Raw genomic sequence first — 26,389 nt, 5'->3', positions numbered from 1 at the left:
CTAATCCAGCTCCCCCATTGGCTCCTCCATACTTTCTGTTGTTTTAGTCAAATCCTGTTTTCCTCCCCAACTAGGCCTGACACACACACACACACACGCGTCACATGGCTCCATTTAGAGCCGTGATTCATCTGTCAGAATGTAGGCCGTCTCTTCTGCTTTCCCCTAGCTGTTTTCTTAAATGTTAACCACTCTTCGCTAAATGAGAGGCTGACATTTGCCGTTTCCACTTTCTCTCTCAAAGAAGCAGAAACGAGCGGAACAGGAGAGTGGGGGTAATGAGGTGTGAGCAGAGCTGGAGCATCACACAGCATCTGACCAAATACATTATTGAGAGACTTTAAATCATGCTTCCAGAGGTGCCTGTACACTGACCCACCAGCCTGCTCAATATGTATGAGCTTCCTCACATGTGTGTGTGCGTGCGCGTGCGAGCGAGCGAGGCTGACTGCTATGGTATTCAGATTTCAGGGTTTTAGGGTGTTATGCGGTATTACCGAATGTGCACACAAGGGGCGCTATTGGACGGATGCACAAACCATTTTAGGCAACAGAGATCTTGATCCAGGAGGGGATTGAATGTCTCTGCTGTAACCAAGAAGCTTGACATCTAGCCAGTTAGTAAACCAAATGCATAGCTGGAGATAATTTATTTGACACATCTTAGATTTCTTATAGATATACTTATAGATTCTCTTTTTGTTTACAGTATTGAAAATCACACCGTTGGTATTTGGAAATACCCGGTAGAAACGGTATATCGCCCAAGACTAGTGACTGCATAATGCTACTCATATGCATACTCTGCATACATGCAGTTTGCAGCTCCCTCCCTGTGATGGGACAGTGCCTCTGACTGCACTGGGCCTCTGCTGGACTGAGGATGACGTGTGAAGTGCTAGAAAGGACTAGAGAGATGAAACGTGAGGCCTTGGCCCAGCATAGCACCAGCCCCAGACCCAGCAAAGCCCCAGCATAGCACCAGCATAGCCCTATCACCAGACCCAGCATAGCCCCAGGCTCAGCATAACCCCTGCACCAGACCCAGCATAGCCCCAGCTCCCTACAGAGCTCCAGCTCCCTACAGAGCCCCAGCTCACCTACAGCCCTACAGAGCCCCAGCTCACCTACAGCCCTACAGAGCCCCAGCTCACCTACAGCCCTACAGAGCCCCAGCTCACCTACAGCTCTACAGAGCCCCAGCTCACCTACAGCTCTACAGAGCCCCAGCTCACCTACAGCCCTACAGAGCCCCAGCTCACCTACAGCCCTACAGAGCCCCAGCTCACCTACAGCCCTACAGAGCCCCAGCTCACCTACAGCCCTACAGAGCCCCAGCTCACCTACAGCCCTACAGAGCCCCAGCTCACCTACAGCCCTACAGAGCCCCAGCTCACCTACAGCCCTACAGAGCCCCAGCTCACCTACAGCCCTACAGAGCCCCATCTCACCTACAGCCCTACAGAGCCCCAGCTCACCTACAGAGCCCCAGCTCACTGACAGCCCTACAGAGCCCCAGCTTACCTACAGCCCCAGCTCACCTACAGCCCTACAGAGCCCCAGCTCACCTACAGCCCTACAGAGCCCCAGCTCACCTACAGCCCTACAGAGCCCCAGCTCACCTACAGCCCTACAGAGCCCCAGCTCACCTACAGCCCTACAGAGCCCCAGCTCACCTACAGCCCTACAGAGCCCCAGCTCACCTACAGCCCTACAGAGCCCCAGCTCACCTACAGCCCTACAGAGCCCCAGCTCACCTACAGCCCTACAGAGCCCCATCTCACCTACAGCCCTACAGAGCCCCAGCTCACCTACAGCCCTACAGAGCCCCAGCTCACCTACAGAGCCCCAGCTCACTGACAGCCCTACAGAGCCCCAGCTTACCTACAGCCCTACAGAGCCCCAGCTCACCTATAGCCCTACAGAGCCCCAGCTCACCTACAGCCCTACAGAGCCCCAGCTCACCTACAGAGCCCCAGCTCACTGACAGCCCTACAGAGCCCCAGCTTACCTACAGCCCCAGCTCACCTACAGCCCTACAGAGCCCCAGTTCCCTACAGCCCTACAGAGCCCCAGCACCAGCCCCAGTTCCCTACAGCCCTACAGAGCACCAGCCCCTAAAGCCCTACAGAGCCCCAGCACCAGCCCCCAGCTCACCTACAGCCCTACAGAGCCCCAGCTCACCTACAGCCCTACAGAGCCCCAGCTCACCTACAGCCCTACAGAGCCCCAGCTCACCTACAGCCCTACAGAGCCCCAGCTCACCTACAGCCCTACAGAGCCCCATCTCACCTACAGCCCTACAGAGCCCCAGCTCACCTACAGCCCTACAGAGCCCCAGCTCACCTACAGCCCTACAGAGCCCCAGCTCACCTACAGCCCTACATAGCCCCAGCTCACCTACAGCCCTACAGGGCACCAGCTCACCTACAGAGCCCCAGCTCACTGACAGCCCTACAGAGCCCCAGCTCACCTACAGCCCCAGCTCACCTACAGCCCTACAGAGCACCAGCCCCAGCTCACCTACAGCCCTACAGAGCACCAGCCCCAGCTCACCTACAGCCCTACAGAGCCCCAGCTCACCGACAGCCCTACAGAGCCCCAGCTCACCGACAGCCCTACAGAGCACCAGCCCCAGCTCACCTACAGCCCTACAGAGCCCCAGCTCACCTACAGCCCTACAGAGCCCCAGCTCACCGACAGCCCTACAGAGCACCAGCCCCAGTTCCCTACAGCCCTACAGAGCCCCAGCACCAGCCCCAGTCCCCTACAGCCCTACAGAGCACCAGCCCCCTAAAGCCCTACAGAGCACCAGCCCCAACCTCAGCTCCTCTGGTAGGTTTGTTCTGGTCTTCTTCTCCAGGAACATAAAGAGCTTTTCTGCTGCAGAAGGAGGAAGAGTGTCTGTTCTCCTTTGTCCTCTCTATGGAAACTAAGATGCCTTGAACACATCGACTGAAATTAACCCATAGATTAGAGGCTACCAGACACACACACACACACAAACTCCTGGATTCTGTCCCCGTGCATGAGTGTAATTATTTTATATTGGAACATGCTTCTATATAGTCTGACACATGGCTCACAGCACACAAATGGAAGGAGGAATACTATATTCCTCCTGATTGCGTTTTTTCTTTGTCTCTCTGTAAAACATAATAAGAGCAGACACATGTTCAGTCCTGCACATCACCAGGGAAGCTTCAGTCTCATCTCTACACAATCTAATACCAGCTCTTCATAACTCTCCCGTACCACACACACCATTATGCTGATTCTCCGTAATGAAGCCGGAGCTCAGATTAATGATGGTTTGGGGAATTTAATACATTTTCGTGTGTGTGTGTGTGTGTGTGTGTGTGTGTGTGTGTGTGTGTGTGTGTGTGTGTGTGTGTGTGTGTGCGTGTCCACATCGTTTGAGGAATGTGATATTAACTTTCCCTGGTTGTAGGCTGGAATCAAAGGGAGATGATGGTGTCCTACTTCCTGTAGAGAGAGATCTGGGGGGGTCCACACCTACACTCTAGCCTACATGCTGTACATTTTGACATTTTCGTCATTTAGCAGACACTTAACCAGAGCAACTTACAGGAGCAATTCGGGTTAAGTACCTTGCTCAAGGACACTTCGACAAATGTTTCACCTACTCGGCTCTGGGATTCGAACCAGCGACCGGTTACTGGCCCAACGCTCGTAACCGCTAGACTACAAGAACAGTATGCTGATTATTACTGGAACTAGCCCACATAGGCTGAGTCAAAAATGGCACCCTATTCCCTATATAGTGCACTGCTTTTGACCAGAGCCCTGCTCAAACTGTAGTCAAAAGTTGGGCACTCTATAGGGAATATGGTGCCATTTGGGAAGCAGACATACAGTATGGGTTGAAGAGCTGGTCTTTGTAGCTGATACAGTATACATATGATGACATGTCCATCATACCTGTGTCAGTAAAGTGTCCCCCTGCTATTTCTATCTTCTTCTACTCTCCCCCCCTTTCTCTCGCTCCTCTCTTTCTCGCTCTCTCTCCCCTATTTCTGTCTCTCTCTCTCTCTCTCCCCTCTTTCTGTCTCTCTCTCCCTTCTTTGTCTCTCTCCCTCCCCTCTTTGTCTTTCTCTCTCTCCTCTTTCTCTCTCTCCTTTCTGTCTCTCTCCTTTCTGTCCCCGCTGTCTCTCTCTCCCTTCTTTGTCTCTCCCTCCCCTCTGTCTTTCTCTCTCTCCTTTCTGTCTCTCTCCTTTCTCTCCCCGCTGTCTCTCTCTCTCCGCCCTCCTTTCCCCACCCCTTCACTATCCGCCCACCCCTCCTGGTGGTGTCTTGGTGCCGAGTGCTAGTGAAGTGTCTTCAGTGTTAATGGCAGTAACAGCTCTCTCTGTGCCCACGCTCTCTTCATGTCACCCAGCACAGCCCTTCTCCTCCTCCTCCAACCTTGTTATTGATAGCGTTACCATCACCGTGGTGACTGGAGGTTCCTGCTTATCTGTGGATGGATTGCAGCTGTCCGTCTTCATTAGGGAGGAGTCGTCCCCCCAATTCTCCAGTCAGACGCCACTGGGCTCAGAGTTTCACAACCACCCTGACATAGCCTTCCTCCTTTTTATCTTGTCTTCTCTACCTCCGTCTTTCTCTGCCTTTCCTTCTCTTCCTCTTTCCTCTTCTTCTACCCACAGTGACCGATTCTCTCTCGCTCTTGCTTTCTGTCTCTGTCTCGCTCTGCCTCTCTCTCCTGCACCCATCTTGTCTTCCTATTCGTCCAGATGTTGCTGTGGTGTTTTTACAGTGGTGGTGTGAGGGGTTGTTATTGTTGTGACTGGGATATGACGTCTTATCATGTTTGAGCTGTGCTGTGTACAGTAGAGTTTTGATCTAACCCCCCAGGCACTGGTGTGTCTTCTACTGTCGGATTGGATATCTGCACTCCAAGCCCGCCTTCCTATTCCCCCCACACACACGTGTACACACACGTGTACACACACACATTCACACACACAGTAGGTGATAAAATTAAGAGCCATTGTGTGAGAAAATAATTTCATAAGGCTTTTGATGAATCATGTCTGATTCAGACACTCAAGGTCAGCTCATCTCTCTGTCTTCCTCACAGACTGCACAGACAGCCCACCACGCACACCTACTGCTTGGGACATACAAGGACACACGCACAATCTCTAAAAACACACATACTCCCCCCCTAATACACTACACACAGTCTATTGTGTCCTCTCTCTCTCTGTCTCATTCATCTCCAGGCCAGAAACTGTTCTGCAGCCAGCAGTCAGCACTGGCTTCCCTCAACAATATCTATGACCACATTCCAGCACTGGTTTAATGGACATAACGTGTTTTATGTTTACTGGCAGAGACTCACTTTCCCCTCACACATACATGGACCCACACACACACACATGGACCCACACACACACATGGACCCACACACGCACAGACCTATTTACAGACCCACACACAACCGCGCACGGACCCACCCACACACGCACATACCCCCACACACACATCGCACGGACCCACACACATCGCACGGACCCACACACATCACATGAACCCACACACACATCGCACGGACCCACACACACACATCGCACGGACCCACACACACACATCGCACGGACCCACACACACACATCGCACGGACCCACACACACACCGCTTTATTCAATCCCATTTCCCTGCCTGCTTCTGGGGGGTCATTAATCAGTACCTAGAGTTCCCCTGACCCCCCTTGCCTCTCTCCCTCTCTGCTCGCCTTCCCTTTCCCTCTCTCCCTCTCTTCCTCCCTCGCCTCCCCCTTTCCAGTTAGGCCAGGCAGAGTCCAGTGATCAGTCTCTGAGACAGCGAGCAGGAGACAGAGGAGAAAGGCAGCTGGGTGTGTGAGGCTGCCATTGGGCGTGTGCAGATCCCCATAATTACCTCAATCTTAATGACATTGCGGCGGGAGTGTGAGATGGGGGGGTAATCTCCTTTTGACACAAAAGGATCAGAGATACATCGGCATCATTAGCATAGAAATTAGGCTCCCCATTATAGCAGAAGAAGAGAGGAACAGCGGCTCCTCAGCGAGAGTAGAGGCCCATCCCTCCCCAAAGGGAACCCGCTCCGACCTCTCCCCAGAGGCAGGGCTCCGGGCCGGGGGAGCGACCCAGCTGCATTGAGCCGTCCTCTGGGATCAGAGTGTGTCTGAGCCCTTGGTGTTGTACATCCGTTCTGGGCTCAGCCTGTGGCTAGGCTAATGCTAAGGGCGGAGCAGGCCGGGTTTAAGACGTTAAGCCTCCCTGAGTTGAAACCCAAGAGACCCCCCTCTGGTCCTAAATCCTCCCAGGAGAACTCTCTCTTTTCTTTTAGCCTCCCCACATCTCCCATGATCCCTCTTGCCTCATCTCTTTGCTGCTCCTCCTGTCTCTTCAACCTGATCTGCTCTCTCTTTATTTAATTCATCTACCTTCTCCATTCATCCTCTAATCCCCCATGTCCTCTCTCTCTTTCTCTCTGACTTATTTCTTCCCCACTGCCTCAATGACACCTCTGAGGACTTTTATGCCTGTAATACTGAAACATATTTCACCAAAAGGCCTGTGTAGATGGAGAAACAATAGTGGGCCATTAGGCTGAGTGGGGTCTAATCACATTGTCTCTGGCCCAAATACCACTCAATTCCCTATAACAGTGCAGTATTTTGACCAGGGCACATGGGGTTCTGGTGAAAAGCAGTGCACCATGTAGGTAATTTGGTGCCATTTGGAATGCATCCAATGTCCCTGGTGTCAAGCCTTTCAGATGAATGATCATAAAGCACCAAAATATGAACCAGAGACCCACAACACCTTCCTGTCGGAGTTCTTCATTGGAGCCTCATGAATATACATGAGCATGTAGGTGAGCCTGCTGAATATTCATGTCCTGGCAGGTGATGAGACTGGCTGTCTGGATGAATTCTAGAAGGTTTATTTGTTCTACAGACTATTGAATACTGTACATCCCTATGGTTGGGCTGTTTTGCAACGGTCTGTAGTTGATAGCATTTCATTGAGTTCAGACCGATGGCCGGTGTTCTGATTAGACTGGTAGAGAGGCATGGTAAGAGGTTGGAAAGATACTACAGAGCACAGCCTTAACAGTGCACTTTCCTTCCCACCTCCTGGACCGTAAAATACTTCCCAAAAGATGTCTTCATCTGTTCCCGCACTTGACTCGGCAAATAAAGAACCGCTTCACAGAGTTGTGGCATATAGCTATGAGGACAGAGTTGTGGCATATAGCTATGAGGACAGAGTTGTGGCATAGAGCTATGAGGACAGAGTTGTGGCATATAGCTATGAGGACAGAGTTGTGGCATATAGCTATGAGGACAGAGTTGTGGCATATAGCTATAAGGACAGAGTTGTGGCATATAGCTATGAGGACAGAGTTGTGGCATATAGCTATGAGGACAGAGTTGTGGCATATAGCTATGAGGACAGAGTTGTGGCATATAGCTATGAGGACAGAGTTGTGGCATATAGCTATGAGGACAGAGTTGTGGCATATAGCTATGAGGACAGAGTTGTGGCATATAGCTATGAGGACAGAGTTGTGGCATATAGCTATGAGGACAGAGTTGTGGCATATAGCTATGAGGACAGAGTTGTGGCATATAGCTATGAGGACAGAGTTGTGGCATATAGCTATGAGGACAGAGTTGTGGCATATAGCTATGAGGACAGAGTTGTGGCATAGAGCTATGAGGACAGAGTTGTGGCATAGAGCTATGAGGACAGAGTTGTGGCATAGAGCTATGAGGACAGAGTTGTGGCATAGAGCTATGAGGACAGAGTTGTGGCATATAGCTATGAGGACAGAGTTGTGGCATATAGCTATGAGGACAGAGTTATGGCATATAGCTATGAGGACAGAGTTGTGGCATATAGCTATGAGGACAGAGTTGTGGCATATAGCTATGAGGACAGAGTTGTGGCATATAGCTATGAGGACAGAGTTGTGGCATATAGCTATGAGGACAGAGTTGTGGCATATAGCTATGAGGACAGAGTTGTGGCATATAGCTATGAGGACAGAGTTGTGGCACATAGCTATGAGGAGAGTGAAGATGGAACGTGTGCATGTGTTGGGCATAAAGTTTGTATCCCTGTCTGCGTTCTGGATGTGAATGGGGATGTGTTTGTGGCCATTGTGTGCTTTACACCACTGATAAATAAGGGGCTTTATCTGGGCTCGGCAGCACACTCTGCCATTAACACCTTCTGACGATAAATTGGACACACTCAGGGAAGGAGGAGAAAGGGGGTGGTTTCGATTAGCTTCTTAGAGAGCGTAAAAGTGTGTGCTCCTATCAATGACACGTGCTCTGCACACTGCTAAAAAACTCCAACCACCACACACACAGAATCTTGTTTAATTTTCCAACAAAGAGAAAATACTCACTCTGTTTTAGGAGAGTGAGGGGCTGAATGTTAATTAGCTTGTCATTTAATCATGCCTGGCTATGGCAGTGCAGGGCTCTTTGGCAGTGTTTAATTTGGTCTGTTCCCTCACTGGGACACCCAGCAGGACTGTCTAAGGGGATTCTAGCCACACCCTCAGTAGCGTTTACTTCAAGGTTAACTTCTAAAAATGATCATCTTCTCATCTATCATCTAGTATCCCAGAGTATGGGAGGGATAAAAATCATACACAGGATCTCAGCAGTACTCACTATCTCTTGTACTGGTGAGAGATTACACAGAGCTGACGGAGAGTAGAACAAATCTGAGCCTGTTGCACGCACACACACACACACACACACACACACACACACACACACACACACACACACACACACTTTAAATACTTTATCTGAATCAACATATTACATCACGCACACACACTTTAAATACTTTATTTTAATTAACATATTACATCGCACACACACACTTTAAATACTTTATTTGAATCCACATTACATCACACACACAGGCATAGGGCCTGGGTTTGAGTGACACACCAGCTAATGCAGAACATAGATGACAAGTGTTTCCAATTATGTATTTGTCTTACTTTGGGTTGGCACCTATGAGACTCATTAAAGAAACACACTCACGCAGAACACGCAAACACAATTAACACAGACATTGACAGTCGCTAAAACACACACAGAATCCAGCAGTAAACGGAACTGGCAATAACTATGCATGATGTATGGCCTTGTAACATATGTGTGATTGAACAAGTCTCTACATATATATGCTCTTTTCCCAAAGCATCAACACACACATACACAGAAAATGCGGGCGATCCCTGCACATACACTGAGTGTACAAAACATTAGGAACACCGGCTCCTTGACATTGACTGACCAGGTAAAAGCTATAATTCTTTATTAATGTCACTTGTTAAATCCACTTCAACCAGTGTAGATGAAGAGGAAGATACAGGTTAAAAAAATGATTTTTAAGCCTTGAGACATGGATTGTGTATGTATGCCATTGAGGGTGAATGGGCAAGACATGTTTTCAGTGCCTTTGAAAGGGGTATGGTGGTAAGTGCCAGGCGCACTGGTTTGAGTGTGTCAAGAACTGCAACGCTGCTGGGTTTGCTCAACAGTTTCCCATGTGTTTCAAGAATGGTCCACCAACCAAAGGCCATCCAGCCAGCGTGACACAACTATGGGAAGCATTGGAGTCAACATGGGCCAGCTTCCCTGTGGAATGCTTTCGTCACATTGTAGAGCCCATGCCCCGACAAATTGAGGCTGTTCTGAGGGAAAAAGGGAGGGGTGCAACACAATATTAGGAAGGTGTTCCTAATGTTTTGTACACTCAGTGTACAGTATGCACGTCCTATTCCCAGTCCATGTACTCTACATCCTCATCCCCACAGCCCTGTTTTTTGCCTCAGTTCCTGTTGAAGACAAACGCGTTTTAAATGCCGTTGAAACGTGCGCAAGTTTGTGTTTGGGGTCCTGGTGCGGAGTCTCTCCCCCACTCTCTCTCCCCCACTCTCTCTCCCCCACTCTCTCTCCCCACTGTCTCTCCCCCACTGTCTCTCCCCCACTCTCTCTCCCCACTGTCTCTCCCCCACTGTCTCTCCCCCACTGTCTCTCCCCCACTCTCTCTCCCCCACTCTCTCTCCCCCACTCTCTCTCCCCACTGTCTCTCCCCCACTGTCTCTCCCCCACTCTCCCCCCACTCTCTCTCCCCCACTCTCTCTCCCCCACTGTCTCTCCCCCACTCTCTCTCCCCCACTCTCTCTCCCCCACTCTCTCTCCCCCACTGTCTCTCCCCCACTGTCTCTCCCCACTGTCTCTCCCCCACTCTCTCTCCCCCACTCTCTCTCCCCACTCTCTCTCCCCCACTCTCTCTCCCCCCCACTGTCTCTCCCCCACTCTCTCTCCCCACTGTCTCTCCCCCACTGTCTCTCCCCCACTGTCTCTCCCCACTGTCTCTCCCCCACTCTCTCTCCCCCACTCTCTCTCCCCCCACTCTCTCTCCCCACTGTCTCTCCCCACTCTCTCTCCCCACTCTCTCTCCCCCACTCTCTCTCCCCCACTCTCTCTCCCCCACTGTCTCTCCCCCACTGTCTCTCCCCCACTCTCTCTCCCCCACTCTCTCTCCCCACTGTCTCTCCCCCACTCTCTCTCCCCCACTCTCTCTCCCCCACTCTCTCTCCCCCACTGTCTCTCCCCCACTCTCTCCCCCCACTGTCTCTCCCCACTGTCTCTGCAGTGTGAAAAGGTTTTCACTGGTCTTGTATTGAGCACCACTGTGTACTGCTTCCTATGAAGCTGAAGCCAATGGACCTGTTTCAGGGCTCACAATGACTTAATGCCTTTTATAATGGATTATAATGCACCATAATGGCCTTGAATGACTGGTATTTGGTCAGGCTTTGAAGTTGAACAGGCCTTTTTGTAAACACTGGTCCAAGGAAACAGGCTTATAACCTCCCCCACTCTCCTCTGTTTTACAAGTGGATTCTAACTTCAAATGGGGAAAAACAGCGAGGCGCTTTGTCCTTTGCCAATCCAATCCAGCACGGTTCCACTCCAGATGATTCTGAGGTAATTCTCTCCTGGAGAATGATTGCCAGGATTCTGGAGGGTTCGTCTGTAATTCCGGCTGGAGTGGTTGTTGGGGTTGGGAACGTTCAGAGCGGGTCTCTCTCCAGTGTGTAGCCAGCCGAAGATGACTAATTTCGGAACTCACTCAAGAGGCCATTGTGGAGAGGAAAGAGGGCTGTGAAAATGCATCTTAGAGCACGGCCAAATGCTAGCTCTCTAACACACACACACACACGCTCTGACCATCCAAGCACATTCACCAATCTGTGAGTACGGGTGAAATTCTCTAGGCAGATGGTTGTGACTCCAGGCAGTCATTCCTATCAAAGCTCAGCACAGGCAAGTGTGTGTGTGTGTGTGTGTGTGTGTGTGTGTGTCCTATTTCATGCCCTAGTGTTCAAATGAGAATGGTGAATTAAATCTGTTCTCTTTTACATTGATGATAATGTACCTTTTCATGTGTGACCTAGTTAATGTTTTAGTTGATCAGTTAAGGGGTGTGTGTGTTTGTGTGTACACACGCTGTGTTTTCTCTCCTTTAAGCCTCCAACTGAGGCGCTGGTCGGTCACACTTGATGTACCTGTAGCTAATCCAATCTCACACTTGATGTCCCTTTAACCAATTCAGTCACAGCGCCCTGAGCCCCATCCTAACACTACCTCCCTGACATCATATTCTAGCACTGCCTCCCTCCATATCTCCCTTCCTCCCTCTAACTCCCACAGGCCTCTTATGCCTCCTTTCCTCATTTCTCCATCTTTTTCTCTTTCTCTCCCACAGCTCAGATTCCTTAATCTCCCCCTCTCTCTTCTTTGCCTCGCTCGCTTTTAAACTGAGTCTTGCATACCCCTCTTCCCTTCATCTTTCCCTCCTAAATATTTTCCTCTCACCCACCCAACTTATTCAAGGCTATCTTTTTTTGGTTTTGTTGTAATTTACACCCTTTTTCTCCCCAAATGTGTTCTTGTCTCATCGCTGCAACTCCCCAACGGGCTCGGGAGGCGAAGTTCGAGTCATGCTTCCTCTGAAATATGACCCACCAAGCCACGCTTCTTAACACCCACCCGCTTAACCCGGAAGCCAGCCGCACCAATGTCTCGGAGGAAACACCGTTCAACTGATGACCGAAGTCAGCCCGCAGGCGCCCAGCCTGCTACAAGGAGTCGCTAGAGTGCGATGAGCCAAGTTAAGCACCCCCCGGGCCAAACCGTCAGCTAACCCAGACAACGCTGGGCCAATTGTGCACAGCCCTATGGGACTCCCGGTCGCGGCTGGTTGTGACACAGCCTGGGATCGAACCCAGGTCTATAGTGACGCCTCAAGCTTTGCAATGCAGTGCCTTAGACCGCTGTGCCACTCGGGAGGCCCCAAGGCCTCTCTTTTCATCCCTCTCTGTCATACACTGACAGCCTTCCCTTCCATCTCTCCTTGCCTCTCCTCAACCCACACACTAATATCCTCTCTTTTTCGGCAGGAAATGAAGACTGCCTCAACAAGTCTGTCACAAACAGAAATGACATTGTGTACCTGTCACCACCATTCACTTGTTTCTATAAACACTGAAATAACTGTTTCCTCTCTCTCCTCTTCCTCTTCCTCCCCCCACTACCTTCCTACCCTCCCTCTCTTCCCCCTCTCTCTCTCTCCTCTTCCTCCCCCACTACCTTCCTACCCTCCCTCTCTTCCCCCTCTCTCCCTCTTCCTCCCCCACTACCTTCCTACCCTCTCTCTCTCCTCTTCCTCCCCCACTACCTTCCTACCCTCTCTCTCTCCTCTTCCTCCCCCACTACCTTCCTACCCTCCCTCTCTTCCCCCTCTCTCCCTCCTCTTCCTCCCCCACTACCTTCCTACCCTCCCTCTCTTCCCCCTCTCTCTCTCCTCTTCCTCCCCCCCACTACCTTCCTACCCTCCCTCTCTTCCCCTCTCTCTCTCTCCTCTTCCTCCCCCACTACCTTCCTACCCTCCCTCTCTCTCTCCTCTTCCTCTCCCCACTACCTTCCTACCCTCCCTCTCTCTCTCTCCTCTTCCTCCCCCCACTACCTTCCTACCCTCCCTCTCTTCCCCTCTCTCTCTCTCTCCTCTTCCTCCCCCCACTACCTTCCTACCCTCCCTCTCTTCCCCTCTCTCTCTCTCCTCTTCCTCCCCCACTACCTTCCTACCCTCCCTCTCTTCCCCTCTCTCTCTCTCCTCTTCCTCCCCCACTACCTTCCTACCCTCCCTCTCTTCTCCATCTCCTCTTCCTCCCCCCCCATTTCTCTCCCCCTTTCTCTCTCCCTCCCCTGTCTCTCCTCCACAGTGAGTAAGCTGCGGGTGCAGAAGACCAACCAGTCCCTGGTTTACCTGGAAGATAGTCGCGTGTGTGTCAACTGCTCCGTGGCGTCCCAGACCAGCCAAGACTCCCAGCATGCCGTGCTCTGGTATGTGCGCCGTGCGGCAGGTGCTGAGGCCGATGAACTACTGCTGAGGATTGAGCGCTCGGGCGCGTTTGAATATGGCGCGTATGCGGACGAGGAGAGGTTGAGGCGACGAGTGCAGGCTGAGAGGCTGTCGCCACGGCTCTACGCGCTGACACTGAACAGGGCAGAGAGCAGCGACTCTGGGACGTACTACTGCCTGGTGGAGGAGTGGCTCACAGACCCAGACGGAACCTGGTACAGACTGGCACGGGACTCCTCAGGATTCACACAGGTCCTAGTCAGACAACCAGGTGAGGACAGAAAGGAGGGAACAAGGGAAGGGATGACGGGAGGGATATAGAGCTGAATGGGATGAAGCCTGGTACAGACTGGCACGTGACTCCTCAAGCTTCACACAGGTCCTGGTATGACAACCAAGTGAAAACAGAGAGGAGGGATACTGGTACAAACTGGCACGGGACTCCTCACTCAGCCTTTACACACAGAAATCTTCCTAAGAGAAACAGCAAGAGCCCAGTGTCTCTCTCTGTCTCTGTAGTGTTTAGCAGCTGCTGTTCTCGACCCATGTGGTTCATTTATCCTCTGGCAGTGACCAGTTGTGCCCTCTCCCCCTGCCCTAAAGGCCGTCTCGCTTTGATGACCTCATCACCATCCACTTGCCCCAGGCAGAGCTCGGGTGGACGTGTTGCGGGTGTTGCCCTGGTGCCAAATGGGCAGAGCATGGCAGAGCTGAGGGGCATAAACCACCTGCCCATAATAAGTCCATTTTGTGCCGACACCAACTACACACAACCTCACCTCAGCCCCATGCCACCCTACCCACCGAGCTGCTACCTTACTCCCCTCAAACCCAATGGCCCCAACCCTACCATGTACTATACAGACTTCCAAGCCCCCCTCCTAGGGCTGGGCGATAGATCTGATTAATTTGAATGTATGTTTTTGTATAATATTCCAAATGTCTGTACTGCAAGAGTCAACATGTTTTCTGTTTTTATGGGCATTTATGTCGTCTTGTTGTCTTTCTGGTCTCGTCTCCTTCACTCCCTCTGTGTTGTGTGTACCTTCCCATTTACACCAGAGATCTGCATATAATGACAAGATGCTCATATCTCCACTCTAACAATGGGAGGTGTCCCAAATGCATGAAGGCAGAAACGTATTGGCCTTAATTTGGACCGATTTTGGCAAAACCTCTCGCTTTGCCACTTCCTCATTAGAAAGGTTAACTTTTCTATTACAGTAAAATAATGTCTCCATTTCAGTGTCCATATGACTGTTCGTGTTGGACCAAACCGCTTGTCAGAGAGGAAGGAGTGATCTTGGGGTGTGTGTGTAAACTGAGAGTCTCAACTCCTCAAATGACTCACAGAGCAGACACTACTAAAACAGGAGTATCAATGGACATTCATTCTGGAGAATGAAAGCCAAGTTTGTCGCGCAGCCACATTGGGGTACCACGTACCGCTAGCAGCATTTATCCAAAGACTGTTCTACCAGCTGTCTAGTCTGTGTTTTATAAATGCGCAATAAGCATAAAACACAATTAGATAATAAATTGCCAATTCATTCTCATTCTGAAAAATAAGGTAGGCTTGATTTCAACACCTGAACAAAGTGGACCAGCTGGCAATTGGAGGTGGACAGAAGGGTGTGTTCATAACAATAGAAAGATTAGCTGGCTACTCACTAGCATGTGGGCTTGTGCTTGAGAGATTGTTTATGAGACCTGTGTTAATGTTTTATAATGCCTGCAACAAGAAGATAGTCATTATTAGTGAATGTACATTATACATGGTTCTGGTTATAATTATTATTATTATTCTTTTTTATCCATTTGAATTAACATATTTAAAAGCCAGATCAGTGATTGCAAAAAAAGCAGGTTAAAACTACACTGAACAAAAATATAAATACAATATGTAAGGTGTTGATCCCATGTTTCACGAGCTGAAATAAAATATCCCAGAAATGTTCCATGCGCATAAAAAGCTTATTTCTCAAAAGTTTTGTGCACAGATTTGTTTACACCCCTGTTAGTGAGCATTTCTCCTTTGCCAAGATAATCCATCCACCTGACAGGTGTAGCACATCAAGAAGCTGATTAAACAGCATGATTATTACACAGGTGCACCGTGTGCTGGGGACAATAAAAGGCCACTCTAAAATGCAGTTTTGTCACTGATGCCCACAGATGACTCAAGTTGAAGGAACATGCAATTGGCATGCCGACTGCAGGAATGTCCACCAAAGCTGTTGTCAAAATTTAATGTGCATTTCTCTACCATACAGCCGCCTCCAATGTCGTTTTAGAGAATTTGGCAGTACGGTCAACCGGCCTCACAACCGCAGACCACGTGTATGGCGCCGTGTGGGCGAGCGGTTTGCTGAGGTCAATGTTGTGAACAGAGTGCCCAATGGTGGCAGTGAGGTAATGGTATGGGAAGGTATAAGCTACCGACAACAAACACAATTGCATTTTATTGATGTCAGTTTGAATGCACAGAGATACCGTGACGAGATCCTGGGGCCCATAGTCATGCCATTCATCCGCCTCCGTCAACTCATGTTTCAGCTCCCGAGTGGCGCAGCGGTCTAAGGCACTGTATCTCAGTGCTAGAGGCGTCACTACAGACCCTGGCTCGATCCCGGACGTGATCGGGAGTTCCATAGGGCGCCGCACAATTGGCCCAGCGTCGGCCAAATAAGGGGAGGGTTTGGCCGGGTTAGGCCGTCATTGTAAAATAAGAATTTGTTCTTTAACCGATATGGCTAGTTAAATAAAGGTTAAATAAAATAAAAATATGTCCCAGTTCTTCCATGGCCTGTATACTCAGACATGTCACCCATTGAGCATATTTGAGATGCTCTGGATTGACGTGTACTACAGTGTTCCAGTTCCCACCAATATCCAGCAACTTCGCACAGCCATTGAAGAGGAGTAGGACAGCATTCCACAGGCCACAATCAACAGCCTGATCAACTCTATGTGAAGGAGATGTGTCGTGCTGCATGAGGTAAATGGTGGTCACACCAGATACTGACTGGTTGTCTGATCCACATCCCTACCTTCTTTTGTTTGGTAAGGTATCTGTGACCAACAGATCTATATCTGTATTCCTAGTCATGTGAAATCCATAGATAAGAACCTAATGAATTTATTTAAATAGACTGATTTCCTTATATGAACTGTAACGAAGTAAAATCTTTGAAATTGTTGAATGTTGCTTTTTATATTTTGATAAAATTAAGTACATTATTAGTGGATCTTATGGTTGTGGAAGGATTATATTTATTTCACACGCCCTAAATTCATTACATTATTGCTGACTGTTTGAAATACAGTGTATTTGACCTTTAGTTGTACAACTAAGCTGATTTAGAGAAGAAAAAAATTTAGTTGATTTTTAGGCCATATCGCCTCCCCTCCACCCAGCTACCCTGCTATTACCCTCCTCACCCCCCTATGCCTCCTCTCTCTGACCCCCAAAGGAAGGTGACTGTTGATAGACAAACATGGCTACACCCTCCCCTAACATCTCTGAAAGCAATCTGTTGTGCCAGGGGTCCTGTGAGTAGAGCATTGTAAATGCAGGGTGAAATGTGCGGGTGTCTGTGACATTTGCCCAAATGCAACATGAAGATCAGACTGAAGCTGGAGCTGGTCAGGGAGCAAAAGCACTCGTATGTTATTTTAGCAGGAAAGTGGACACTTCTTCCCCACACATTGCAGAAACGCATCTATTTTCTTCAAGTGCACGCCCTTGTGCATGTGTGTATTCATGATTGTGTGTGTATGCATATCAGTGACTCACTTTGTTTGAGTCTCACCTCTGTTTCCTTCAGGATTCCAAGGCTCACCAGGGGATTTGGTTATTATCAAACACCATATCAGGGAGTGCTCATTCCATATAGTTATACATGTACAGCTATATAAATATATAATGATGGGCTGCAAATTTACAGGCCTGATTTCCCAGGTGGCTGTTGGGAGGGTCTCATTAAGGTGCTAAAGAATGCAGTCACCCAGGAAGTCAAACAGAAATGGTTCAGATGCCAGTTCTCTCCTTGTCTGTCTTCTTTCGCTCTGCGCTCTCCTTTTTAACAAGAAGAAACATTACAGACAGCCTGATCTAGCAGAGTCTTTTTAAGTTCAGTTCTTTTTACTTGTTCTAACTGGGTCAGTGTGAAGGCCCTGTAGGAGTGTAGCCATCCCACACAGACACTCTCCCCCTGGGCTAGTAGCCTCTAAGAGGGAGGGAGGCCTGGAGCAGAACAGCAGACTGGAAAGGCCATGGACAGCTGGTGGGGCTAGTTACCCTGTTAGACAATTTTTTTTAGGATTTGGGGTTTTGGCATTTAAGGGTAGTTTGGCACATAAAACTGACAATGAGAGATGTTTTGCTATCAAATGAGTTTATGATTGTGTTTTTGATTATGTGTGTTGAGGTTCTGAAGTATAAACTGATTTGAAGCACATCTGCCAGTCTGAAGTTCTGTTTCAAGGCATGACAATTATTCTGCCCAAGAAATGAGCTTCAATTGGAATGTTCTTTTATTCCCCCCTCTCTCTTCCTTCACCCTTTCTTTCCTCCCTCCCCTCTCTCTTCCTTCACCCTTTCTTTCCTCCCTCCCCTCTCTTTCCCAATTTCCCTCCCTCTTTTTCCCTCCCTCACTCTTCCTCACTCTCTCTGCAGAGGTGCGGTTGCAGGTGGAGGAGTTGGAATCTAACATCACTGTGTCCCAGTCTGGTTCCATCCGGTTGGGCTGCAGCATCCCTTCCCAGTCCTCCCGAGACTCCCGCTTCTCCGTGTCCTGGTACGTGGAGCGCCCCGAGGAGGAAGATGAGGAAGAGGAAGACCAGTTGTGTGTGTTCTCCATTGGACACGATGCCGTGTTCGGGAACGGGAACTGTAGCCCCACCGAGGAGGCGGGGCCTAACTCACGTCTGCAGTTTGAGAGGACAACCTCTGACCTCTACAGCCTGACCATCCAGGGAGCACGGCCCGCTGACACGGGGCGCTACTACTGTCACGTGGAGGAGTGGCTGCTCAACCCCCGCAACGCCTGGTATCGCCTGGCGACCAACAACTCTGGTGTCACCATCGTCACCGTGATCCAGCAGGGTAAATCAATCAAATTTGTATTTTTAATAGTGCTTTTTAAAATAAAACAGATGGTACCACAAGGTGAATAACAATGGCCTGGGGCTACAAAAACATTTCAGCGTTTTTTTCCAACCCTGGCCAACCAACTCCTCCCATTTGTATCATTCTACAGATGGCATATGAGATCATTGGCTCGTGCTGATGATTCTGGTCTTTGAGTTAGTACTGACACACTCACAACTATGACTATAGACTGCTATAAGTAGCATGCCAAAGTAACATCAAACTACACCATAATGTAATGCTCTCCATTGATGTCATTTTTTTCATCCATATCGCACTCTCATTCAATTCTCTTCTTTCCCTTCTCTCTCTATCTTATCTCTCCTTCCCCACAGTCTCCACACTGCAGTCGGTGGTGTGCTCCAATGACTCTCTCTTTTACTTTATCTTCTTCTACCCGTTCCCCATCTTCGGCATCCTCCTCATCGCCGTGCTCCTGGTGCGCTATAAGAGCCGTAGCCACAGCAAGTCCCAGGAGGGCAAGAACGGCGCCCCCTTACTGTGGATCAAAGAACCCCACCTCAGCTACTCGCCCACCTGCCTGGACCCACCCGCCCTCAGCCTGCACCCTGGCTCAGTGGAGTAAGGAAGCAACTCATAACCCTCCTCCACCCCGTACTCATCGAGGATCCAACCAATACCACGCCAGGGAGGGTCTACTTCGGACCTCCACCTGACCAACCACTGCTGTGTCCAAGCTGTCAGTCAATCTGTTCGTCCATGTATAACCCCGCCCCCCCCGTGGTTGCCCCGGCTGTGCTGGCTGCCTGTCTGTGAGATACTCTGCAGCAGCCCTGTCGTGTGTGTGTGTCTGTGGAAAAGTGTGTAGCCGTGTGTGTGTTTGGAAGTGTGAGTGTATGTATCTCTCGCTCTCATCTTCTCTTCGTCCAGTGAAAAACATAGCTATAGTTATTTTTCTTTTTTTTAAATTCTGTTTTTCAAAAGATGTCTGCTAGAATGATACAATCTGGGAACAAGAAAATGACTAGTCAAGGACCCTATATGGGCATACTGTTCTGTATTGAACTGAGGACGTAGTGAGGATGATAAGGAATCTCTCTCTTTGTGCTCGTTTGACTTAGCACTGAACTCAGATCAGTCCCTGCCTGGCCTTATACCTTGGTTACCATAGCGAGGGCCCTTTTCAAACTGACTCCAGCGCTGTGGACTAGACTCCCACAAAAACACACAAAGACAATTAGAAGAGATGTGTGCGTGACAATGTGAAAGTGTGTGTGTGTTCACCCACCTGTCTCCTCAGTGTGTTTGCCTTGGCAGACAGAGACAGACCTAGCGAGCCCATTGAACATTGCCAGACACTAGGCATCGGTGTGAATGCACACCTCTTCTCCTCCTCTCCAAACAGAGTGAGAATGAGGGAAAGAGAGAAGGAATGAGGATAAATGAACATATTTTTGACATGAGGGATATTTCAGTGCCAAGAACTTATTCCAGGCTGTCCTCTGCAACAAATGTTTGAAGTTTAAAGGGGCGAGCAAAGCCGATTGGTTCCGAGGCACTCTGTAAATATGGCTGCCGACCCCATGCTGGGGGATTATAGGCCTTGTAGGCAGAAAGGGCGATTTTTACGCTTATGTTAAACCCGTTGAGTAGTTTCTGCATAAATGTATTGACACAGTGGGATTTATTGACTGAAATGAAATTCTCTGCCATTTCATACGCTGTCTGCTATTACTACCACATGCTGTCTTTAATAGACATGAATTAATGGGTACAAGCTGTGCAGCTCTTAGAAATTCCTGTAGAGGGGAGCTGAGCCACAAGACATATCATCACTAGAGATATGTGTAGAGTTTAAGAACATGCATATTAAAACACACACACGCACACACAACCAGCTCTTTGGACAACGTGTAGAGAAAACAAAAGCATCCCCAGAAACAGATTACCAACACACCATGGGAATTAATATCATGTCTGATTTTATTTGGATTTTTTGTACCTTCATTTATATATTTTTGTTATTTTATACTGTTTTGCATAGTTCATGTACATGTCTTTTTAGAGTTCTCCAAGTACTGCTCTTCGACTTGTGTTGCCAGGCAACCACACCACACAGATACAAAGTCATGATAACACTGTGCGTCCATAGTCACAGGCACTGAAATGTCGTAGATATAGAAATGCTAGATTAATTTGTTCTGCGCAGTCAGTGGCATCACATTGAAGATTTATGTTTTGGCCAGTGTGGAAACACTAACTAAATGCTCTATACCTGTATTGGAAACCTAGCAGCTTCACTATAGGATGTACAGTAGATTAACAGCGAGAGTCACAAAATGATCCACTTTAAGCTTTTGCTCGTCTTGTTTATTTATTGAAATGTACCGTGACACCTAGTTAGGATGTGTGAGCTTCATAGAAATGCATTAGACTGCCATAGATGACTGGACCGAAGCCGGCCTCTTGTGGACTGTGGATGTTTCCCCCTTACCTACAGTACACTTGGCAGAAGGGTTGGGAATCAGTCACATTCCCATAGTATGGAACGGCCGGGAGAGGAAGTGTGACATTCCTGATCCGTAAAATAACCCTTTCACTGCCAGACTGCTGAAAGCTCTCGTCATTCTCTTCTCAATCGTGTCGAAATGTATATTGCATGACAATATTGCAGGAAGCGTTTAGATGTTTTGTAACCTTCAAACTTTTTAGCGTCGTGTTTGTGTGACCGAGCGATGCCAAGCCCTTCACTTCCTGTGCCAAGTGTCAGACGGATCTACAGAATAGGAAGTCACTTTGAACAGCAGATTAATGGGGGAGGGAGAACAACTTTTTGGTTGTTTCTATTCTTTTCCATCTGCCATTCAAATCCTGAGAGAGCGGAAGGCCTCATCACCTGCATTGGTTGACAGCTATAGAACAATGCTTTCATGTGTGTAGGTGTTTAGCTGTAGCACCAGGCTATGTTAGCAGGTTAGGTCAGCAGCGTGATATTTACTTATACGCTCTAGGCTAGATCTATCCATCATTGGGTTAGATGTGTTGTTTTTAGGCAGTTGAAAGAGCAGCTCAACCCTGTCACGAACCCAAGACACTAAGATAAGATCTGGTCCAACATCTGACCAGAGGTGGACCCTCATTTTTAAACTACAACAATTTTTCATTGGTTTTGCCACAATTCAGTGATAAGGAAATCAGCAAATCCCTGAGCAGCGTGCAGGATCTCTGAATCTAAACCAGGAAGTGGAGGGGTGCGGCTTTGGTGTGTGTTGTCACAGTGCCACAGTGCGTAATTGGAGCTGTGTTGTACTCTGAACGGTGTTTTTGTAGTAATCAACATCCTTAGACGAAATCCTAAATGCTCTCCAGACGCTCCGACAGTGTTGTAGCTGCGTTCCGAGTGCTGCATGCAGTGACTGTGGCTCCAGATTTAGCTGGAAAATAACTTTGTGGTGAAGTGTTCAGTTTAGCCAGTGCTGCTTTTTTCCAGTGATGTATTTTTGTTATTTTTTCAAGTCTATGATAAATGATAGTGCACTGAAATGAAAAGGCCATAGCTTTTTTTAGACGCTTGTGTTTTTCGTGTATATGACATGTTTTTGTTGATTTTTATTCTGATATATATTCTATTGAATAGTAACCACTGCTATCATTCAAAAGGCACTTTGCTATTCTGTCAGTTTATTGCAATAAAAACATGTTCAGTGCAACCTTAGGTGTTGACATTCCTCCTGACCCTTCTACATATTTCCCTCTATGAACCTCCAGACAGAGGCGCCTGAGCAATGGAGCAAACGGAACAGCTGTACCCCCACTTTTTTAAAACCAGAAAATGATCATGAATCATTGTTTAATTTGTCATTTTCAATGATTAGCAATGTTAAGCTAGTTTGTATTAAAACCCACCCATTTTAGATGTTAATGAACAGATTGCATTTTTCACCACCCCTCCCCCTGTCGCCTCAAGATGAATGGTTTTGACCACAAGTTTTGCTTTGCTCCAGTGAGCCACTGTGTTGGTTCAGTGCAGTTAGAAAACATTAGTTGCACTACTGGTGTTTGAAATAAAAAAGGCACCTATTCAAAAGGTGTGATTTTAAGAACTAAAACACAATTATGTATGCAGTGCTTTTCTTTGTTTCAATTCATCAACTTTGGTGATTTTATCCTTTTTTTATATGAAGTAGCCTTTTGGAAAGAAATGGTTGGAGACCCCTGCCCTAGCTGTTCAAATATGACCCATATTACCAGAGCTACATTATATTATTTTTATTGCAGATTCAGGGCTGCAATGTATGGATATATATATATATACACACTGAACGAAAAGATAAATGCAACAATTTCTAAGATTTCGCTGAGTTACAGTTCATATAAGGAACTTTATTTAAAAGTCATTAGGCCCTAATCTATGGATTTCACAAGACTTGGCACGGGCCTGGGAGGGCATAGGCTCACCCATTTGGGAGCCAGGCCCAGCCGGTCAGAATGAGTTTCTCCCCACAAGGGGCCCGCAGGTGAAGGAGGTCCTGTGCAGTCATGGTTACACGTGGTCTGCGGTAGAGAAATTAACATTAAATTCTGGCAACAGTTCTGGTGGACATTCCTGCATTCGGCATTGCAGTTGCACGCTCCCTCAAAACTTGAGACATCTGTGGCATTGTGTTGTGACAAAACTGCACATTTTAGAGTGGCCTTTTGTCTCCAGCACAAGGTGCAATGATCATGTTGTTTGAACCACTTTGTGATATGCCACACCCGTCCGGTAGATTAATTATCTTGACCAAAAGATAAATGCTAACTAACAGGGATTTAAACACATTTTACAGAAATAAGCTTTTTGAGCGTATTAACATTTCTGGGATCTTTTATTTCAGCTCATGAAAAATGGGACCAGTGCATTGAAATTTAGGATAACGACAAATTAAAAATGTCACAAGTGGCTAAATTGGAATGCAGTGGCTGTACAGTAACATGTCAGAGTTCAAGGTCGCCACTTCACAGCTCTGTATTAGAGGTCGGCCGATTAATTAGGGCCGATTTCAAGTTCTCATAACAATCGGAAATCGTTTTGTTCGGGCGCCGATTTGTCGATTTATTTTAAAAAATTTACCTTTATTTAACTAGATAAGTCAGTTAAGAACACATTCTTATTTTCAATGACGGTGGGTTAAATGCCTCGTTCAGGGGCAGAACGACAGATTTTCACCTTGTCAGCTTGGGGGATCCAATCTTGCAACCTTACAGTTAACTAGTCCAACGCAATAACGACCTGCCTCTCTCTCGTTGCACTCCACAAGGAGACTGACTGCCTGTTACGCGAATGCAAGTTGCTAGCTAGCATTAAACTTATCTTATAAAAAACAATCAATCAGTAGTTAACTACACATGGTTGATGATATTACTAGATATTATCTAGCATGTCCTGCGTTGCATATAATCTGACTGAGCATACAAGTATCTGACTGAGCGGTGGTAGGCAGAAGCAGGCGTGTAAACATTCATTCAAACAGCACTTTCACACGTTTTGCCAGCAGCTCTTCGTTGTGCGTCAAGCATTGCGCCGTTTATGACTTCAAGCCTATCAACTCCCTAGATGAGGCTGGTGTAACCGATGTAAATGGCTAGCTAGTTAGCACGTGCTAATAGTGTTTCAAACTTTACTCGCTCTGAGCCTTGGGGTGGTTGTTCCCCTTGCTCTGCATGGGTAAGGCTGCTTCGATGGTGACTGTTGTCGCTGTGTTGCTGGTTCGAGCCCAGGGAGGAGCGAGGAGAGGGACTGAAGCTATACTGTTACATTGGCAATACTAAAGTGCCTATAAGAACATCCAATAGTCAAAGGTTAATGAAATACAAATGGTATAGAGGGAAATAGTCCTATAATAACTACAACCTAAAACTTCTTACCTGGGAATATTGAAGACTCATGTTAAAAGGAACCACCAGCTTTCATATGTTCTCATGTTCTGAGCAAGGAACTGAAACGTTAGCTTTCTTACATGGCACATATTGCACTTTTACTTTCTTCTCCAACACTTTGTTTTTGCATTATTTACTTGAGGCTAAATTGATTTTATTGATGTATTATTTTAAGTTAAAATAAGTGTTCATTCAGTATTGTTCTAATTGTCATTATATATATATAAATTAAAAATCAGCCGATTAGTCGGTATCGGCTTTTTTGGTCCTCCAATAATCGGTACAGGCGTTGAAAAATCATAATCGGTCACCCTCTACTCTGTATGGGTTTTGACTGATAGCTGATAGCTGAACTTGAGCCCTGCCCACGACAAGTTGCCACCATCCCTCCCATTAATTGGGCAACTTTTGCAAATGTTTTGTTGTCCAAGTGAAGGAAATGCTGTAAATTAAGAGGACTCAGTGTATTTTGAAAGATGAGACGTTGAGGATTATAATAAAATACCACTAAGGTCAATAAAGCAAACCAAATGAGTCCAAATGTGCATGAATGAATGATTAAATTATTTGTGTCAAATCGCCAGTTGGCAACCCATCACGTACGGGACTAATTGACACAAAGACTCACAGAGATAATTGTGTTAATTCTTCCGGTGTTCTGTGCAGTGCGCACCACAAAGGCTGCACTTCACATTCCCATATCATAAACCTTGTAATATACGGTGTCCATGATCACTGTTTGATGTAGTTACAAGATGACATGGCATTATACCCAGGGATATCCTGAACAGAATGAGCCTGTGTTTGTTGTATTGTAAAGGAAATTTGCCATGGAACACGCATCTGAACACACTCATGACTAGGGCTGTGGCGGTCACACAATTAATTCAGCCGGTGACTGTCAAGCCAATAACTGTCAGTCTCACGGAAATGGACCGTTAATTAACACATTTAGCATCTCCTGGCTTCCACACGGCCTACAAGCCACTGATGCAAACCTTTGGAACATTTGAAGTCCGAAGTTTACATCCACTTTGGTTGGAGTCATTAAAAGTCGTTTTTCAACCACTCCACAAATCTTGTTAACAAACTATAGTTTTGGCAAGTCGGTTAGGACATCTACTTTGTGCATGACACAAGTCATTTATCCAACAATTGTTTACAGACAGATTACTTCACCTATAATTCACTGTATCACAATTCCAGCAGGTCAGACGTTTATAGGCTAAGCACACGCTTCAAACATAGTGTAATGTGAATGGTCAATGATCACGGCCCTACGGATCCTCATAGGCCAATTATGCAATCGATATGGTTAATATGTCATGAAATTAATTATATGTACACATGAAGATAATTGAAAGGGTGAAATGAGAAACGTCATTGTTTGCTAACTGATCGACTTTGATACCAAACTAATGGGGATTATAGATTGAATAACCATTCATTGTTTGTATTCTTTCATGATTTATGATAAATAGTTAGGAGCCTAAATGACTCACGGATGATTACTATTGACTTAATGAACTGGATTGTTGACTTCCATAATTATGTTAATCATGAATGATTGTTATTTGATCAGATGCATGTTATTTGTTTCCTTTGTGATGCAGCACAGACTACTTGGTAAATATACCACTTTATGTTTAAAGGAATTCCTGCCTCAGTCTCATCCATTCCTCTGTCACCTGACACGTGACCACCTGTTCACCTTCACTGTCAGTCATCCTACCTGTCCAGCTACCCACACTGATTCCACTAATCTTTCATTGACTGTGCCTTGAAACATTCCAGAAAATGATGTCATGGCTTTAGAAGCTTCTGATAGGCTAATTGACATAATTTGAGTCAATTGGAGGTGTACCTGTGGATGTAT

The 26,389-nt window shown here is 47.4% G+C and overlaps 1 protein-coding gene across 2 annotated transcripts in view; it reads left to right on the top strand.

Moving 5' to 3' along the window:
* The window catches only part of igsf3 (immunoglobulin superfamily, member 3), a 101,861-nt gene extending 79,153 nt beyond the window's left edge, over positions 1–22,708 (top strand). For both annotated transcript variants that reach the window (XM_024389432.1, XM_024389431.1), the window contains exons 7-9: positions 13,342–13,752; positions 18,160–18,588; positions 18,969–22,708. In XM_024389432.1, coding sequence (XP_024245200.1) covers positions 13,342–13,752; positions 18,160–18,588; positions 18,969–19,219 — 1,091 coding nt within the window. In that variant the 3' untranslated portion in view covers positions 19,220–22,708. The remainder of the gene's footprint in view (positions 1–13,341; positions 13,753–18,159; positions 18,589–18,968) is intronic.
* Positions 22,709–26,389: the final 3,681 nt, after the last annotated feature.

Source organism: Oncorhynchus tshawytscha, linkage group LG26, assembly GCF_018296145.1.
Source record: "Oncorhynchus tshawytscha isolate Ot180627B linkage group LG26, Otsh_v2.0, whole genome shotgun sequence".
Taxonomy (NCBI): Eukaryota; Metazoa; Chordata; class Actinopteri; order Salmoniformes; family Salmonidae; genus Oncorhynchus; species Oncorhynchus tshawytscha.
This window is presented reverse-complemented; position numbering and strand designations above follow the sequence as displayed.